Source organism: Falco biarmicus, chromosome 9 (assembly GCF_023638135.1).
Source record: "Falco biarmicus isolate bFalBia1 chromosome 9, bFalBia1.pri, whole genome shotgun sequence".
NCBI lineage: Eukaryota > Metazoa > Chordata > Aves > Falconiformes > Falconidae > Falco > Falco biarmicus.
Genome location: NC_079296.1, coordinates 33,320,756 through 33,339,676, shown reverse-complemented (window position 1 = coordinate 33,339,676; position 18,921 = coordinate 33,320,756). Strand labels below are relative to the sequence as shown.

Sequence of the window (18,921 nt, the reverse complement as noted above, 5' to 3'; positions counted from 1 at the left end):
GCCAAAATAAAGTATAGACCTGTCTAGAACTCACCTCACTTTCAGACTGACTGTTTACTTTGAGTTTTTATGGTGGTGGTGATGTAATCCTAAGCTTGAAATGTCAGCAGTTTCCTTATTAACGCACTGCCATGGACCTCACTTAGATAAATTCTTTTCCCTCCTTCCTCTTGGCATTTGCCAGGCAAAGCAGCTAAACCACTTTCTATACTGGCTGCTCCTACCTTGATTCCTCCACAACCTGAAAGGAGGAAAGGGCTGTTCCTTGTTCAGGGGATCCTGGACCAGCAGAGAGCCATGATGCACTGGTGACTCTCTAACCCAGCAAATACTGACCTATTTTAAGTGCATCCGCTTTCCTGGCCTGTCCACTTTACTGTGTTAAACTCATGTTCCAGCCCAGATGTCAATGTCCAGTCCCAAGATGACTTTGGGATAGCAGCCCTATTGTGTTGGGATACAGCGCTAGAAACATGCACACCTTCTCTTTCACCTTCTCTCCATTCTTTCTTTTATGAGCACAGCTGGGCTGATGCTGCTTAGACCAGACCCAGGACGGGTACCATGTTTCAGTGGCACATCATTGCCAGTAATGTCATCAAGCTCTTAAATGAGGTCTTCCAGCAATCTGCAACCAGGGCTCCAGAAAAGTGGGCCAAGCAAGCTGGTTGGCAGACAGCTACTACCCCTCACTTATAAGTTGTCTGTGCCTGGAGACATGGTTAGACCTTGCGCTGATACGGTTAAACCCTGAGTCGACACTGTTAGACCTCGTATAGGCCATCCAACTTGAGAAGCATAGCAAGGTATGCCCCATCACTGATTGCCCATGGCAACACAATAACCATGACCAGGGCTGATCAGTACCGGAAGAAATGACCACGTGTATGTATGAAAGCTCTGAGATCAATTGTGCGTGTTCCTTCTGTCACTTCCAGGGCTCCAAATGCTTGGACAGAAGGAGAAAACTCTGCAGCTCCATGGGGTTTTGTGCTGCTTGAAGTCAGGCTCGTTTCCTTGACATAATTTTCATGAGCTATAAAAGTATCAGGAGACCTGGCAAGACTGCTGGAGCGCAGTGCCTCTGACTAGAGCCAGAAAAAGCTTTACTTCAAGCAAAGTAACCACTCACAGCACAGATCCTGGAAAATTCAATTCCATCCCAATAATTACTACAGCACACCAATAGATCCTCCTTTATTTATTTTCACAAGATAGAGGCCAGTGATGTTAACACTAAACTAGAATTCAATCTGTCATAGTAAAATTCATCTTAAGTCTAGACTACGTTTAGCAGCCGACTTTGAAACTGCTATAAATGAGACTTCACAGCCTCTGCAAGACTCAGAGCAGAATCTATACAGCCATCGAAGTTGGAATGAGTAAATCCATCGCCCCCACAAATCAGAAGAGGTTGAGTATGAAGAATCATTTGTCCCAGACAATTGGGCACAGCTTTTGTGACCTGAAAAAGAAAAGCATCCAGGGAGATGGAAAAGAAAGTATTTTATCTACCTGAATTTCACACCAGAAAGGTCTGTATTCCTGAAGCATGCTTTCATACAAAGCACCCCTCCCATCCTAGATCATAAGTCCAAGCACTAGCAATCAAAGTACCGTAGTAAAATATTTATATCCTGAAGTCAAATAATTAAGAGCAAAACTTCCCTGTATGTGGAAATTTAGAAACTTTACAGCCCCATCCTGTCTTACTTCAGTCTGTCTCAGCAGAAACAAACTGCCTGACCCTGGACAGATGAAGCATGGAGATCTCTAAGCCAAAAGGCATTAAGATACACGATCCCACATCAGCAAAGGTGGGCTTGCAGAAAACCCCAGATATGTAACTGTTCCACAAAGGCAAGGGAGCCTGCTGTTTCCAAGACAGCCTGCAACACAACTGGGTTGACCAGGTGACCTCCCTGGATGGGAAGTGAGGTGGACTTTAGAGTAACGACTGTCATGATGACCGGGCCATGCTTTCTGCTGCTGTGAAAGCGTACATACAGCCTTGGGACAGCCACCCTGTCTCCAGCTCTGCTACACCGCTCTTCTTTTCCATATGAGTAGCACAACAATTTTTAGACGCTGCTAGAGATACAATCAACTCTTGCTCTGCAAGTAGCATGGGACAAGTTCTGAATAAAATTGCTTTGATAAATGTTTAATGTTGTTCTCAATGTATGCATTGTATTCATTTTAAACATAATTTTCCTGGCACTACATCCTCAATTACACTTGTATCTGTGGCATGGCAGCTCTTGAGCAGTTCTGTGTAACATTTCTAAAAGTGAATGGACTTTGCTTTGGGCAGTACCCACTAATCTAGTATCCTAGGTATTAACCTAGTACCTAGAACTCATGGAGAGAACAAGGCCTCTTTTCAGTATTGTACTTTATGACAAACACCAATGCATGTCAAACTGCAGAGTAAAAGCACACAGCGTTTGTGGGTTTACCACACTTGGCTGTATCAAGTGTCGTTGTAGTCTGTTTCAAACCTATGTACAAAGGCTGAGTGTCCGTGTGGTACTAAATCAGTGCATCCCAGAGTAGCACCAGTGAATCTCAGAACGGAGATAAGGTGGCAGCAGCAGCAGCACTGGCCTAAAGGTAAATGTGAGGGCAAGGCAGGCTCAGGCAGAAGGGATAAAAAGATAAGAAGATGCAGGACAGCTTGATGATGAAGTGATCAGTAGAGGAGGGTGGGAAGAAATAGTCCGAGAAAAGGAATGACAAAACAAGACCCATAAGGATGAAATGTTGAAAAAGAGGAAAAAATACATGGAAAGGCAGAGAGAGAGGGACGGAAGAAAACAGCAGAAACACAGCAGTACACCAGCAATAGAGATCAAACCATAAGATACATGCATGATACAGAGAATACAAATGTCTTCTGTTTATTTCTTGACTTTCTGCCTTTGGTCCAAAGATATGTTTTGGATTCAAACATATCTTTTTGTCCAAAGATATGCTTTGGATACCTGTAATCCAAAGCATATAACTGTTGCTGTATCCCACTGTGCGACTGTCAGCTCCAGAGAACAAGACCTCAAGTCCAAGGCATCTTGTTCAGTCCAGGGGATTTTTCCATTGATTCAAATGTACACTCTGCTAGCCACTGCCGTGCCATTATCTGCCGTTTCCAAGTTAGGATCAGCTGCAAAACACCCACATTTATGTTACTGGCTGCATTTTGTGTTACCAGCATGTTAGCATCTCTTTAAAGGAGGCGATTATCTGTACAAATACAACTGTATGTGTAGCCATTTGCAACCCACTCTCTTATTCAACTTAACAGAATAGTCTAGCCATGCATGGTAAATCCAGACAGAGACTGTCTTTCGCAGACTAATTTTAGGAGAGTACTTAATTTATTCCTGAATTTTTCTTACAGATCAAGGTCACTGAGCATAAACAATGAAGAAAGGTTTAGCAGAAATAGGCTTTTTGAGTGCCCTTCCCTCTTGACTACCCAGTGCTTATTTGATGCAGGCTGCACCAAACAGTTTCTGGTTTGTCATATCAATCACAGGATCAGTATTTTCACATCTCAGCCTCCATCTTTTTGCCTGTGCAGCAAGACTGTGTGCTCAGTGTAGTGAAGGCACAGTCACTGGGGAAAGGAATGATCCTGCCCCTTCTTCAAGTTCTTCTGAAACTGTTGTCCAATATAAATTCCAAATTACCCTTGGCTATGACACAGCCTGCTGGATCTTCGTCCTTGAAGACCGACTCAGCTAGATAAAGCCATGGTGGGAGCTCACCTAGTGCTGGTGATAGCTCTGTTTTGAGCAACAGATTGGACTGGAGACCTGAAGAGGTCCCTTCTGAGGTCCCCTCTGAAGAGGTCCAATTTTTGTGATTCTCTGTTTTCCCAGTATCCCTTATAAAGTGACTCTGTCAAAGGGACATGATGGGTTGGGAAGCTGTTGGCTCTGAATGCTAATAGTGTCTTACCGTAATTAAAGCAGGGGATCCAGAATTGCAGCTGTGCTGCTAAGTAGTGTCAGTAGAAGTTTGGAATTCCTAATCCCTCATCCGCCATGGATAATTGTAATGTCTGCATTTTAATCTCAGGATTGTGTTTGGCCATGTGAAGGACGTTACAGCCGGATTTAATTAACAAGTAGGATAAAGCTCGTCTAAAAGAGTCAGGGGAAAGATGCACCCATCTTATCAGTTCTCTTTGCTTCTGTGGCAACAGCTTAATACAATCAAAAGTAAAGATAGCTTTAAGAGGGAGCTCTATCCCAGATATTTAATTTAGGTACTGATTATTTTATAGGGTGGCATTAGAGATCTCTTTATTGAGATAACAGATCTGACCTACACTGACTTATTTGCAATCTAAGACATATTGACATTCATCCACCGAATTAAAAGACTGGTGTTAATTCCTCCTGTGACACAGCCATAAAGCACAAGCAGCTACTGAAGTCAGTGGGTTTGGTTAGCAGCAGCATGGTTGATAGCAGGCAGAAGAAGAAAGCGGGAAAAGCTGTAAATGGTACAGTGGTTTGAGAAAATAATAGAGTATTATCCAGCAGTATGATGTCTGAATGTAATTTTTAAATAGGGGAAACAGGACGCACACCCAGTGATTTAGGAAGACAAGTTTTGAGGCAACTGTAGAAAATAAGCGTTCATTCCTACCGTCACTGTTTCAGCTACCTCTAAAAGATGAAGCAATAGGTACAAGGTTATAATAAATCCTGTATGGCCATAACTTGCCAGGATTCAGAAAGCATAGTTGTTTGGTAGAATGCAATTAAGACTTTTTTTTTTAATCAGTAATAAGAAATTAACTGCTATTCTTGTCTTTATCCATGTGTTCAGGGTGAAATAAATCAGAATGGGCCATATATATCCCTCTGACACTATGCTAGAAGTGTGAGTGGTGCAAGGGAAAGGCATATTAAGCCTTTTCCTTGCACACACCAACAAAGTAGCTGAACCTGACAAATTCTATGATAGAGCTCTGTGATAGCAGCAGTATCTAGAGTGTATTAGTTGTGTTTAAATATACTTCTTGCTCTGTTTTGGGAGCCCTTTCCAGAGCTGGTCAACCAAGTGTTTGTCTGCTGGAGACAGATCCAATTCTCCTTCTTACCACCTGCAGCTCTTGTGCTCACAAGCAGTTTGAAGCGGGAAGGTAACAGGCAGTGCAGAAGACCAGAAGTCACAACCAGAAACGGATGCCTTAACAGTGACAACTGCTACTAGCAAAAAAACTCCCTGAACTGATAGAGGTATGTATAAAACATACCATGTTTTTTGTATGAGTCATCTGAAATACTAAAACCTATGTTAAGGTCATTTATGTTTTTATACAACAACTGAGAACAAATACTATGCACTGGGAAACGATATGCAAACTACCAATGCCTAACTGCAGAAAAATAAACTTTGGGCTAATGAGACCCGGTTCCTAAATCAAATACAGATCAAGGGGTAGGAGCAGACTCCACAACAGTCATCTACAGTTAACTTTTCCAGACTTCATAAAAGGAAAAATATTTAGGGGACTGCTTTAAGTAAATATTTGCATCAACTTCCACGTTCATTTTCACTCATGTAATTTAACTTAAGAGGCTTTGGGTAAACATGTAGATATACTCCAATACTTGGGAAATTGCCAACAATTGCCTTGGATTTTTAAAAGAAGACTGTAAAATATACACATTCTACTGTTATTGCTTTTAGGTAGTTTACTTTAAAATATTTTTCACATAACATACTGTTAAATTGAACTGGGCCAAATCAAATAACAATTAGTATATCTGAACACAAGGATTTCTGCTACTCTGTAGTAGAGTGGGAATTTTGCTAATAATATCACATACTTTCGGATACAGAAGAGACAGACTGAGTCATATTTTGAAATACCAGCAAAAATCCCACCAAAGTATGTGGGATTTGCTTCCTTCCTGTGCACTGCTCCTGTCCCCACTTACTAGGAGTACTGCATAACTTACCACTAAGCCAGGTCCATTATGTAAAAAGATGACTAGAAATGATGTGGCTGTCACTGGCCAGCCTTGGATGCTGCTCATGACTACGTGGAGGAATGTGTTATGGATATTGAGCAACTATTCCTTTCCTGGTGCTCCCTGAGGATGAAAACCACTGGGCTGTATGATGTCCTGTTTCTTGGAATACACCACAAATCCGTGCTACAGCACAGCCCTGGCAGCACTCTCCCAGCTGACTGATCCCACCGGAGTACCTGAGAGTATCTCCATTTCTGACACTTGATGCTGGCTGGTTTAGGTAGGGATGGCACAATCCTCTCCAGGTGACTGAGAATTAACTGCTGCACCTCTGCAGGGTCTGAATCCAGGTGCTCACTTCCAAATGTCACAGTTGTGTGAACTACAACTGAAGGCCCAATTTCAGGAGACTCTGAAATAAAGAAGAGAGATGCTTTTGAAAGATTACTCATGCATACTTGCCTTCCTTGCACATTAACAATTATGTCTCTAGCCTAGAAGTCAGTAAGAACGAAAATATCTGTGGCACCACTCTGTTCTTCCAGCTGGAAAAAAACCAAGGAGTAACAATACAAGTTGTTCACAAGAAGCACAGTGAAGAAATCCAGGCTTTTTGCAAAATTTGTGATGGTTTTCCCATACCCTTTAAGTAGCAGCTGGAAGAAGCAGGGAATATACTGGAAGCAAGTTTTTCCCCTTTTACCTCCCAGACATTTTGACAGCCTCTACAAGGAGGACAACCTACCTGGCAATTGTGGCAAACTGGCAAAAGAGAACAAGAAGAAACATGTAAAAATACTTTGCAGGAGATTTTCCAGCCAGGTCTACAAATAGTAACCATTAGTGCCCCTACAAGCACAGGGCACTCAGAGGCATGCAGTCAGAGTCACCCGCAAGGCCTTGCTTGGGTGGTGGTTGCGGAGGTGATGCTTCCCAAAGGGCTGCACTTGCAGCTGGGACTCATGTTATCACTGGCAACCCTAAAGGGGAAACCCTTTACCAAAGGCTGAAACCCACCCAGCTGTGTAGTAAGATTAAGGTATTGGACGATGCACCTTTTTCTTTTGGATGGAAAAAAAACCCCATGGATGACAGACCTTTCTTTTTTTTTGGAGCCTAGGGTCTTGGTGCTCCACTTACAGCCAAAGGCACGTGAAGTCCGAACACAGCAGTACACGCCAGATGCAAAACAAATTGCAGTCACAGCCACCTGAGGCATGCAAACCACCACACCAACAGCACAGCTCTGCCAGCAACCCACCTCCTCTGTTTGAATAGCTGGAGGAGCGTGGGCAGCTGGGTCACCACAGCCAATTTGCTTTCCCACCTATATCAGAGTAACTTATATTCTTCCTCCTCTGCACATCTGAAACGCATGTCCCCTTAAGGGGACAATCTCTGCAACACAGAAATATGAAAGACCTGAACATGAAATCAACATGAGATAAAAATTATCTTTAAGGCAAAGGACAAAAAAGAGTGTTTATTGCATTACTGTGAAAAACATCTGCTCCCTCTGTAATTGGCCGCATACTGGCAATGCAACAGTATTAACGTAGTTGAAAGGCTAGAATAAAACCAGTACTTCACCTTTACAGAGAAAAAGAACAGAAGCCAGGGCAGGTCAGCTTGAGAAATCAGCACTTCCTTTTGGCCTGTACAAGTGAACTCAAATTTTGCTGCTCTAGCAACTTCCAGGAAACTGATGTGCGGTTGTCTACATGCATGTTTTAGGGAGTATGAACCTTCAATACAACTTCTGTCCTCAGGCAAGTATGTCCAAGTGAGCAAAACTGAAAAAAAGTTTCTCCCTTAAAAATCAACCAGGCTGAAGTGCCAGGGGAGGAACCAAAGGCAGCTCAAGTGCTGATGTTCACCCCAGCAGACCTGGAAATGGCCAGGCTTCATTATGGCTTAGGCTGGTTGTAGGTTCTCTACAGCAAGGGACTTCTGTCCCCACTGACATGTTGGTGTGTCACCTTACAGATTTGGTCTGGACAACTAACAACCATCAGCCAGAGAATCTTCCTAGAATAGATGATCTTCAGGCTCAGTGATTTCCCTGTGCCAAGGCAGAGAGGACCCAGCGGATCCTTGCATGAGTCATTCTGGGGGCTGTTCTGCTTCAAATGGGCAAGATGCACTTGCTGGAGCAAGGACATGACTCGGGTTTTGCTATATTTCAATCAAGAAAAAAACCTCACCGAGCTGGTCATTAAAATAAGCGATTCTCTCTCACTCCATTAATCAGAAATTCCCTCTTTTGGAAGCAGAAAGGCTTTTCTGGCTAAACCTTTGTTTGAATTAGCATATTCCTAGAAAAATATTTTAATTGCAGTAAATGAGCATTTTATGACCAAGGAATCCACAAAGAAAGACACAGTTGAACACTTTCTGACCAGTTCTTGCTGTTGGTACCAAACTTGATAGAAATCTTTCTCTCTGCTGTGTTGGTGAAAAGATCTCCAGCTCCAGCTCTTCCAGCTGGATATTCCCCTTGAGAAGATGAAAAATTCCAGCTTTCCAAAGGCAACCAAAATGTCTTTCTCTGGTAAGCTTTCTGTCCTGGTCTGATAACTTCAGAACACAACTACCAAGTCCCAGCACCCACAGCAAACATGAAAGGAATAGCTTTGACTTCAGTTGGAAGGATTCCTTCACCGAGTCTCTTTATTGGGTGGGCCAGCTCAGTCAACCTTTGCTCTCGAGAACTGGGAAAATGGGGCAATAAGGGTGGGAAGATGTTTCCTGGTTGTGATCAGGAATGCACTCTGACAGGCCACATCTGAAGGCACCGAGCCATGGTGCTGGCTCATTTTAAAGTTCTCCTTTTCCAAGTAAGGCACTCCTAAGAGCAGGAGATCACTCACTTCACTCCTTGGGTTGGGCTCACAAGCTCTGTTTTCAGCAAGTACTACAGATCTTTTCCCGCCTGATTTCCTGAAGTGTCCAGAACCTTTGAGTTAGTTTCCTCTTTTCATCTGAGGTGCTGATTTTGCCCTCTTGTGTTCTGGCTTGAAAGTAAGCCTTAACCATAGGGGACATATGGGTCCAAGATATCCACCCGACATGGATTTGGGATGATGGCAAGGCAGATCTGGGGACTAAGACTGTAGAGTGAAACAAGGACCACTCTTGCCTAGAAGCAGAGATTCAGCCAAAGGGGCCACCTTCTTTCCTGAGCTCTGATGAACTGCTTGCCTGAGTCTAACACCCAGCCTCAGCCTCATCTTCCTGGGATTACTCCCGCCACCCCCAAGCCTGGTTTCACAGACTAGCACAAGACACATCTCTGTTCACATCAGCTTTTCCAACTGTCTGGAAAAAATGTCAGCTACTCAGTCTCTCCTTCCCATTTTGGGGGAGAAAACAAGTATTCTGACATCTCTACATAGAGACTGTCAGAGAGAGAAGACCAACTGGGGAAGTCTATTAGGTACCTTGGGATTTATTATAGTGCACATGGTATTTGGCAAATTCTTCCACATAAACTTGGCAAAAAGGCTCATTAAAAGATGTCTAAGCATTTAATAAAATAAATATTCATTGCTTGCTGTGACTTGTTATAGCCAATGATTCTTGGACAGGGCCGCCTTCTTTCAAAACCCTCATCTCTTCCATAGCATGTACAAAACAAGTTTCAGGAGAACAGGCAGTTCGTTGAGTTTTTAATTCCTCCTTTGAGCTACTGATAGCTTGGAGGGCTTCCAGAGGCCACTGAGTCACAGCCTTCCAGTACTGAAATATGCAGCCTGTGAGGATCAAGTTTAGCCTCAAGCCCTTTTCTTTCTTCTGCAAAAATACTGGCTATGAGAGGAGTTTAAAATAGATTTTTCCCTGAAAACAATGGGGGTATCTCAGCTTCAATGCACCAGGTATGAACAACTGTTCAGCTGTCACACGAGTAAACCTGTGATTTCCCTCCCAACGCTTTTAGATCAGGCCACAACAGCTAGCTTAAAATGATGACTTCTGGTAGTGCTTCTCATGAGTTTTTGATTTCCTTTATTTCTGGCAAGGATGCAAGCCATCCACAGCCATGCTAGCAGATGACGAAGTAGCATAGGAGATGTGGCAAGCCCGGGAATGCTCAGCAATGCGAGGGTTAATCATGTGAGGGCTGAATGGAAGCAACATAAAAGCTTTCATCTGCTCCCAGTTCTCCCCCCCTCTCATCCCAGCTGCATGGCAATTAATCTGATCCGTTGATGCGATGGAAGGCATGAGACGTTGGTAGATCAGAGCTAGTGAGACAGCAGAGTTGGCGGTAGCTTATATCTACTTAGTGAGCAAGGAGCCACTCTGCCAGGGCTGGCAACATCCTGGGCGTCCACAGTTGCTGAGGGACCCCACTGAAAACCTACAAGCAGCGAGCTTGCGCCTGGCTCTCCTTCCTCTGTCCAGCCCATGCTGCACTGTCTCAGGGGTGACACTGGCTGCAGGGGCTGGGTGCCTGTCCCCACCCCCACCTCCCCATCCGTCCCTGAACCCTCCGGTCTGCATCTGTTGATTCGCACCTGGAGGACAGTGGCATTCTGTGCAGAGACCCTGCTCAGGCTGCGGCCAGGGAGGGAAGCACCAGCATCATCTTGTGCAGCAACAGCAGTTTGGCAGATGCAGTTTGTGCCTGAGGTTCAGGCTGGCCTCTTCCCAGTGGCACAGGGAAGAAGCAATACTATAATTACAGGTTTCCTTTCCTTCCGCGTTAAGTTTTCCTTGTTTTACTGATAATTTCTTTTGCTCTGCTGCATTGTGTAGGACCAACACAGGCAGCTTGTAGATACAAAGTGACAAATGTGAGGATAAACACATTCCTTTTGAGATTTATTTTGCTTCCATGTAAACAGAAAAGAACTGTGCAATCTTTGGCGCACCACCCCATGCAGTCCAGTGTCCCATCTGTGACAGGGAAGGTGTGCAGGAGCCGCTACATCCCTGCCTGGCTCGGCAGCAGTGGCTGGGGAGGAGCAGACCCTGCAGGCTGAGGAGTGTCTGGCTTGTGGGGATGTGAAGAGGGGCACAGCCAGGCCCTGATGTGGGTCCCACAGGAAGGGATCTAACTGTATCTTCCACATCCTAAATAAAATGTGACAGAGATGACAAAGCCAGACCTTTCTTGTAAGTTTAAAGCAACAGGACAAGGGCTAATGGGCACACCTAAAACTAGAGAAAATCCCAACTGACATGAGGATACAGCCCCTTCCCATGTGAGCAGGCCATCCCTAGGATGGGGCCCTGAGTGGTGGGTGGTCTCCATCCTTCGGGACTGCCCTGACTTGACCTGCTGTAGCTGTGATGTCTGGTGGGACCAGGGCCAGGTCAGAGAGCCCCACCTCTATGCCTCCAGCTGGAACCTGGTAGGTTTGTACAAGCCCACAAAAACAGCTGAGGAAGACCTCCAGCACTGAGTAGTGTGAAGTACAAGCTGTCTCAGGTAGAGAACACATCAGCTATCTGGAAGGGGTGTCAAGGACAGAAAGCCTGAAAGCAATTAGAGCTCACCATCCACTGCACTTCAGCCAGTTATAACCATGAATTAAGCACTAGCGAAGTCTCCTCATGTTGAACTCTCTGGGTCTTGACCTGCAACCTGGGAATGAGGGGAAAGGTGTCTGGATTGTGAGCAGGAGAAGGCAGTCATCAGCTTCTTAACATTTCAGGACTGTCTCAAAGCTTGTCATTAATTCCCAGCTGGAGGAATCACACAGGCTATGTAAAGAAAGAGAAGGACAGAATGCTGACAGTGAGAATTTATGCAGGATTAAGCCTGTTAGGAGTATTATCTTCCAGAAAAAATGATGGGGCTAATAAAAGATGCCCTGGAGAACAGCACAGAGAACAGAGCCCAGGGATACTTCCCCAGCCCCGTGGCTTGTGGCTCAAGAGCATAGCATCTGGTGTCTGAAAGACGGCTCCTAGCTTTGAATAACACGTTTAGTGCAGAATTGTAAGATGGAAGAGCATAGTGTCCTGAGTGAAGCTGCTCAGCAAAGCTGCTTGGCCTAGGAGCATAGCTGTCACTATCACAGTGAGGTAAAAATACTTGTGGGTGAATTCCTCTGTGCACTCTGTTCTGCAGGACAGTGACAATATGAACAGCCTGCAATGCCAAGTCCTCCCACAGTGACCTCCTTCTGCCCTAGGAAGTTCTCAGATGATATTAGGGGTGTCAAGTCAGCTCCTGTGGTGGCCACGTCCTCCTTACCACCAGTCTCAGGGAAGTAAGGGGACAGAGAGATCACTAAAGCATAAACACAATAAAACAAAACTTCTCAGAGAAAGCCCAAAGTGGATTAACTGTCCACCAAAATCTTCTCCCTTGCAAAATGCAAAAGCTACTTTTCTCTGGTGAATCTATGCCAAGGTCAGAGTTCAAAGTCCCTAAATTCAGAGGACATTTTAGAAACTAGCTGTGATCCCTGGAATCCAAAGAGGCCTGAACTTTTCTTAGCAGGGAGAACACTATCAGAGCCTGCAAGTCATAGGATTCATTTGGCAAATGGTCAGGATGATATCTATCATGCTCTGGGAATGTGGCAAGTTGAAAAGTAACTGTGGAAGGGGAGGAAGTGGCAGGTTACATGTATTTCAAAGCACCAGGAAGGGAACAGACCACAGTGCTCTTGGGACTATACTAATGGCAGAAGATACCCTAAGAAGGACCCATCTGCCCTTCTGACACTGCCTGTGCAGCTAGCCATGGAGACTTGGCAAAGATTTCTCCTACTGCCCCCAAGAAAGCAGAAGTCAACAGGCTTTGTCTCAACAATAATATACTAGGAGAGAAAATCATATCTGAGGGCCACTATGGAGCACATCTTGCTGTTGCTCAGCTGAAAGGCGTTGAAGCAAGAAACCCCATACTGCAAGGGACACAGTGTCCACTGAGGTGCCAAGGACAGTATGCTCAGAAAGGCTGATCAGCTCTGAACTTAGAAGTAGTTGCACTGGTCTAGGGCTGGAGCACATTTGTGGGGAGGCATGAGGCAGCACGGGCTGCAGTCTGCATGCCCTGGAAGTGCCTTGTGTCTCACAGGCTCTGCAAAGCCTGTAAATCCACTGACCCTTGGGAGAATGAGATCTGCTTTGATAAAGGCATAAAAATAAGTAGGCAAAACCTGCAGATCACTTCCATAGATACATCCCCAAAAGGTACACAAAAAGTACAGTAAATTTTTACTGGTTAGCTGTGCTGACATTAAAACTTGCTGGACACCAAATATAGACAAACCTTGAAGAACTGCCTGTGTTCACCACAGGGGCTTGGTTGGACTCACCTCCCAGTTAACTTATTAGTGTGTTCAGTAAATATTCACCAGAACATTGTCTACCTCAGAGTCACAGGACTTAGGGAAGGAGGGACCTCTGGAGGTCTCTAGTCCAACCTCCTGCTCAAAACAGGGGCCAGCTTCAAAGGCAGATCATACTCCTGCTTTTTGAGTGCTCAGCTGAATGGCTGGGAGTCCCTCCAGCACAGGCACGGGCACCATGTCTTTCCTTCTTAGGGGAATGATCCCAGGGTTATAAACTAGTCTCCAGAAGAGACCTGTATACGGATCTGACAGGTGCACATCTTCCACAGCAACATTTTCTTCCTTCCTAGAGGAGCACTGTCAAGTATTTTTCTCGTGTTCCTGCCCAAAACCTGGAGTTAGAACAGACACCGATAAAAAACAAGACATGGTTGCTCCCCTCCCCTCAGGATTTTTTTCATCTTACTGGGGAGATGTGTTTTGCTATCCAAAACCCATTCTGGTCCTGGGTAGCATGAGGGAAGGGAAATGGATTCATCACTGCCATGCTAAACAAACCATCGAAGCTAGGCTGTAAAGGAAATGCTGCTGGGTTAGCACAGAGGGCAGCAGATGCTGGACACCTCCCGGATGGCTGGAACTGTATCCCTGCTCTCTGAGAGGGTTCAGCAGGCTGACAAAAGAGAAGTCAACATGCAGGCTTCATAAAACTATACGTAAAATGAAAAAAAGAGCAGTTATTAAATTTACCACACCTAGCAAACGAGCAAGAGATATGGAGGTTTGCTTTCAAAACGTCATGCTTCTATTTAACAAAGAGGTTAGCGAGCTTCCCAAGTTATCCTCAGAAGTTCCTGTGGTTCGTATGGTCCCATATTCCCCCTGGAATAAAATCTGCTCTATCTCACAAGGCATGTTTTGGAAAAGTCCATGTAAAGAACGGTGCTGGCTTTTTTATATTCAGAAATTCAGCATTTCATTAGCCTTACAGACAGTTTCTGATTAGTTTTCTAAAAGGCAGGCAGGGCAGGCAGAGGATTACAAAGCAATTGGCCATGTAATGAGATGAAAACCTAAATAACTCTTCTTAACTCTTCCATCTTCCTAAAAATTCTTATTTTGGTACTGAGAAGATAAAGGAATCTGTATTTTAAAATTAAAAAGGATATTCAAGAATTACACTGATCTTGAAAACCTGTAAGACGAATCTTCCCTTTACATTATATAAGCTTGCAATCCTGAAGCGAAAGAAGGGAACTGCTTCCATTTTTATGTGTCATCTATCTTTAGTCCTCCAAAATGCAAAGAGATGCAAAGACTGCGGTATTACAGAAATGAGGCTTGAAATAATTTATACTGAAGAATTCCCACTGTCCCCCCGACCAGTTATAAATATTGATGGGGTGTTTAAAGCAGCCAATCACACAAATATTTAATATTCATACATATCGCACAGGGAATTTAACATACACTTCTTGTAGGCTCTTCCTTACGTAACATTTGAGCGCATTACCTCTGCGGACGGAGACACAATTTTATGAACAGTAGCCGAGATCCTCAGCTGATGCAAAAAGCCCTCCTTCTCAGAGGCTCAGCACACTCCAGATTACATTGATAACAGAAGTATCAAAGAAACAGCTTTATTATTGATTCTTCTGCATAAATCGGGAAGAAAACAGATGTCATCCGTAGCTATCAGTAAGGAACTGCGCTGTGTCACAACGAAGCCAACTAATGGTAGCATGTTGTGCCACAGCAAGGAGCTGCCAGGGGCTCCCCGGGTGCTGGTGCCTTCCCCAGCGGGCTCAGCCATGCATGGGACAGGTTCGCTACCTCCTCCCCATCGCAGCAAGGTTTACTCCTTTGCAAAAGACTGTATTTCTCTCTAGCAGTGTAAACAAAGACAGATCTCTTTCTTTGTTGAGAAGTCATGTTGTTCTGCCTCACCCACCTGGACTGCCAGAAAGATAGCACGGTCACCTGCCTTGTTCTTCACTACAGAAGTCCGGGGGACATGCTGACCAGAGTTATGTTGAATGCAAACTTACAATTTAGAGTATCATTACACTACAAAACTTGAAGAACCAGCAACATTTGAGCAGTCTACGCAAAGGAATTAATGAGAAACCAAAAAGAGAGGTGATGCTGCCACGTCTTCTAGCAAGAAAAGGCTTCATGAGTTTACAAGTGCCATGCCACAAGCAGCAATTCAGAGCACTGCAGCTTATCACAATGCAGCAAAGTGTGAGTGCTCCTTAGGGAAGTGTGTGGCTCCGAGAGCAAGCAAAGGCTGAGATTTCTGGAGAATTACAGACTGCAACTCACTGGCTCTGCTAACAAACCCATCCTATTGTATAATTATAACAAGGCTGCTTGAGGTATTTTTCACCGGTAAAATGTGAAACTTCCATAAGAGATTTACATCTCTGCTTTACTAAATGCATCAAAGCAGGGATTACCACATCTCAAGCAAACAAAAAGGACAGTTTGGACTTTTATAGTGAAAGCCAGACCTTGCCTTTCGGTCTTTGAGGGCTAGACTACTTGCTTTTAGGTAGACATTATTTAGATGTAGCTATTTTTTGTATAATGAGGTGTTTAACGAAGAGTCTTTTAGTAGAAAGCTAGAGTTATTTTCTTTGGATCTCTATAGTTCAATGCTGTTTACTAAAACATTACTATTTGAGGTGGTAACAAGGGTTGAATAAACCTCCATCAATTGTGGATACATCGAAGTAGGTGTAGAAACACCAGAAAAATCAAATTTATGTTCGTGTCTGATCCACTAATCACTTTTACTTATGCTTAGAGAACTGCAGTCATGCTCCTCTGTCTGTTGAAGATGTACTCCTGGTAAGCCCTGCAGCCACTTCTGATGGGCAGCAAAGTAATTTTCTCTCTTAAGATTAATACAGTGGAGGGAAGGATGCATGCAGGCGCTTGAGAAATAACAAACTGAATATACAGAGACAGTGCATACAGCATAGAAGGGGAATGGTAGAAGTGGGACCATTCACCCAGGAGACACAACATAAATCTTAGCCTGAGCATTTCTGCTTTCTCTCTCTGAACGCTACCTTTTTAATTATCACCATTGTCTTCTTCAGATGAATCATGGTCAATCAGGGTTGAAGAATGGAAGAACGGGAAGACTGATAAATAAGTGGAGCACAGTGTTAAAACATCAGCAATGGCACCCCAAAAAAACAGCAAACAAGGGACAGTGAGGTACTGCGGTACCTCCCATTGAAATGTTCTGGAGGACAGTCAGACGCATGGAAAAAAACCAATCCCAAATGCAAAATACTTGTGTATGTGCTAAACAAACATAAAGGCACTTTATATTCAAGTGTTTTGGCTGCAGTACTCCATATGTGTAAGTAAGTTTCACGTTCAGCCCCTCTTGTCCATGTTGTCTTATAGTATATATGTGTATGTGCGTCTATTATCAGCAGAGCTGTGCATGTGTTTGAAGAAAAGCGAATCACTTGGTTACCACTTTTGATTTTTATACTCCTGTATGTCAGCATCACCAAACACAATACAGGCGTGCTTTCCAGCCCTCCTGTGCTCAGCTCGGGTGCTCACAGCGAGAAATACTGCTCTAGCTAACACGTACTGCTCTCTCCCTAGTAATACTTTTCCTGGAACGAACTGCAAATCTGCAAAATGCAAGTTCACCAGGAAAGACAGCACAGTCAAGGCAGCTGGTTGACTGTTTATGTGTCACAAGGAGGGTCCTACCGGAGAGAAATCATCTTCAGTTGCTGACCCCCAGCTTGTTTCAGTCCTGTGAAGGTATACAATTTGCTCTTCTTAGAAAAATTTGCTCATATCAACAGATCTCTCCCATAATATGAGGGAAATTTCAGTGAGAAAGGTATGTGTCAACACTGATGTTCTGGTTGTTTCTATGTATTTGTTAACAATATGCCACAAATAATGTTTTCTATTTGGTTAAATTGCCTTTGGAGACAGCAAAGACACTGTACTTAGCTATTTGATAATTCCATTATAATTCCATATTTGTTATTCTCAATGCTGGCACTTTGAGACCACACATGTAAACAGGTAAGGAAAGGATGGGTGAACTTCTCCCCTGGGCTGTGTCCTCTTCAGGACAGACAGAATCAGGCAGCAGGGAGGGACAATACAAGTAGGTGCTATTAACTATCAAGTACTTATTCTTAAACACAACAATGGTGATATAATCTTAGATGCAAGATCATCTACAACTGCATATTGTCAGTAACAGGAGACAATGCCAGAGACAGAAAAAAAAAATCACTCTGTATTTGGCTTTCCTTACACTCTTTTTTTACATATTCACTATTGGTCCCTGCTGGAAGAAGCATATCAGGGTGGATACATCTTTCTTTTGGCCAGTTCAGCCATTCTTTTGTTTTATTTTCCCTCTTTTCAGATGAACAGGCTAAATAACAAAATCAGGCTTCCACAACAGTGAGTTGATTCATTTTTCCAACTCCTTTGCTCCCAGCACAAACTGCTGTTGCTGGAGGCACTTAAGAGACATTGCTACACAGGTGGCTTCGGTGCAAAGAAGGGCATATTGGGATGAGCTGACTTAAACTGTACTACCATCACAACAAGGAGGAGTGCGAGGTCCCGTGCCTGACACAGGACAACCCCATGCATCAGTCTGGCTTAGCAACAGACTGTTCTGAAAAGATCCTGCTGGTTATGGTGGACCCACCATTGAATGTAAACCAGCAGTGCAAAGGTGGCAAACCACAGCATATCAGGGCCTTGAGCAACATGATCCAACTTCACAGCTGGATCTAACTTCAAACCTTGCGTGGGGGTATGACCAGATGACCTCCAGTGGTCCCTTCCAGCCTGAATGGCCATGTATCTAACTGGTAGAGGCAGACAATGGAACAGGAGGCAACATCCAGAGGTTAAGCTTTGGGAAGTTCAGACTGCAGATGAAGAAACTCTTTTCCCTAGCAGAGATGCAGCCCTGGGACAGGTCACCAGCAATGTGGGGGATTCCATCCTCAATTTTTTTAAAACCTCAGCTAGACAAAGCATGGCTGCCCTGACCTTGTGTTAGCAGAGCCTGCTGTGAGCGGGAGCTGGAGCAGAGATCTTCAGAGGTCCTGGTCACCAGTGCCACTGTTACATGGTGGCACTCCCTCATGATAGTTTATTGCATGTTTACAGTGTAAGAGAGGGAAGGCATGCCCAACCTTATGGCTGTTTTCTAGCATGGTGACAGCATGCAGATGCAAGGGTGATGGGCACAGTTTTCAGTGCCCTGCCCAGCAGGTACTAATATCACTTATGCCTGCAGACTGCAGGCACGAAGCAATGAATTCTGACTGAACAAGGAAGACTGCAAACAGAAGTCTCCCAGGCCTAAATTTGAACATATTTTAGTGCAGTGAATTTGGTAATAATAATTAGACTGCATTAGACAGCAGTTGATTATGAAAATCCTTCCTTATTCTGTGACAGTGAGTCACAGTGCTTTGTAGGTCACCACAAAGGTGGGTAGGTTTTTACCCCCACTCTACCGATGTGGTTAAACCTCGTCATTGTCCCAAAGTGAGCAAGTAACAGAATCAGGAAGTCTTTTCAGCTCCTAACGAACTTGATTAAACTCAAATGCTAGCAGTTTTTCTTAAGCTATTCTATGCCAACAGAGTCTTGGT

At 44.1% G+C, this 18,921-nt stretch overlaps 1 protein-coding gene across 2 annotated transcripts in view; it reads right to left on the bottom strand.

Moving 5' to 3' along the window:
* Positions 1 to 1,188: 1,188 nt before the first annotated feature.
* RNLS (renalase, FAD dependent amine oxidase) overlaps positions 1,189 to 18,921 on the bottom strand; it is a 75,945-nt gene continuing 58,212 nt past the window's right edge. For both annotated transcript variants that reach the window (XM_056352816.1, XM_056352817.1), the window contains 2 exons: positions 6,230 to 6,405; positions 1,189 to 1,465 (listed from right to left, as the gene is read on the bottom strand). In XM_056352816.1, the coding sequence (XP_056208791.1) occupies positions 1,313 to 1,465; positions 6,230 to 6,405 (329 nt within the window). In that variant the 3' untranslated portion in view covers positions 1,189 to 1,312. The remainder of the gene's footprint in view (positions 1,466 to 6,229; positions 6,406 to 18,921) is intronic.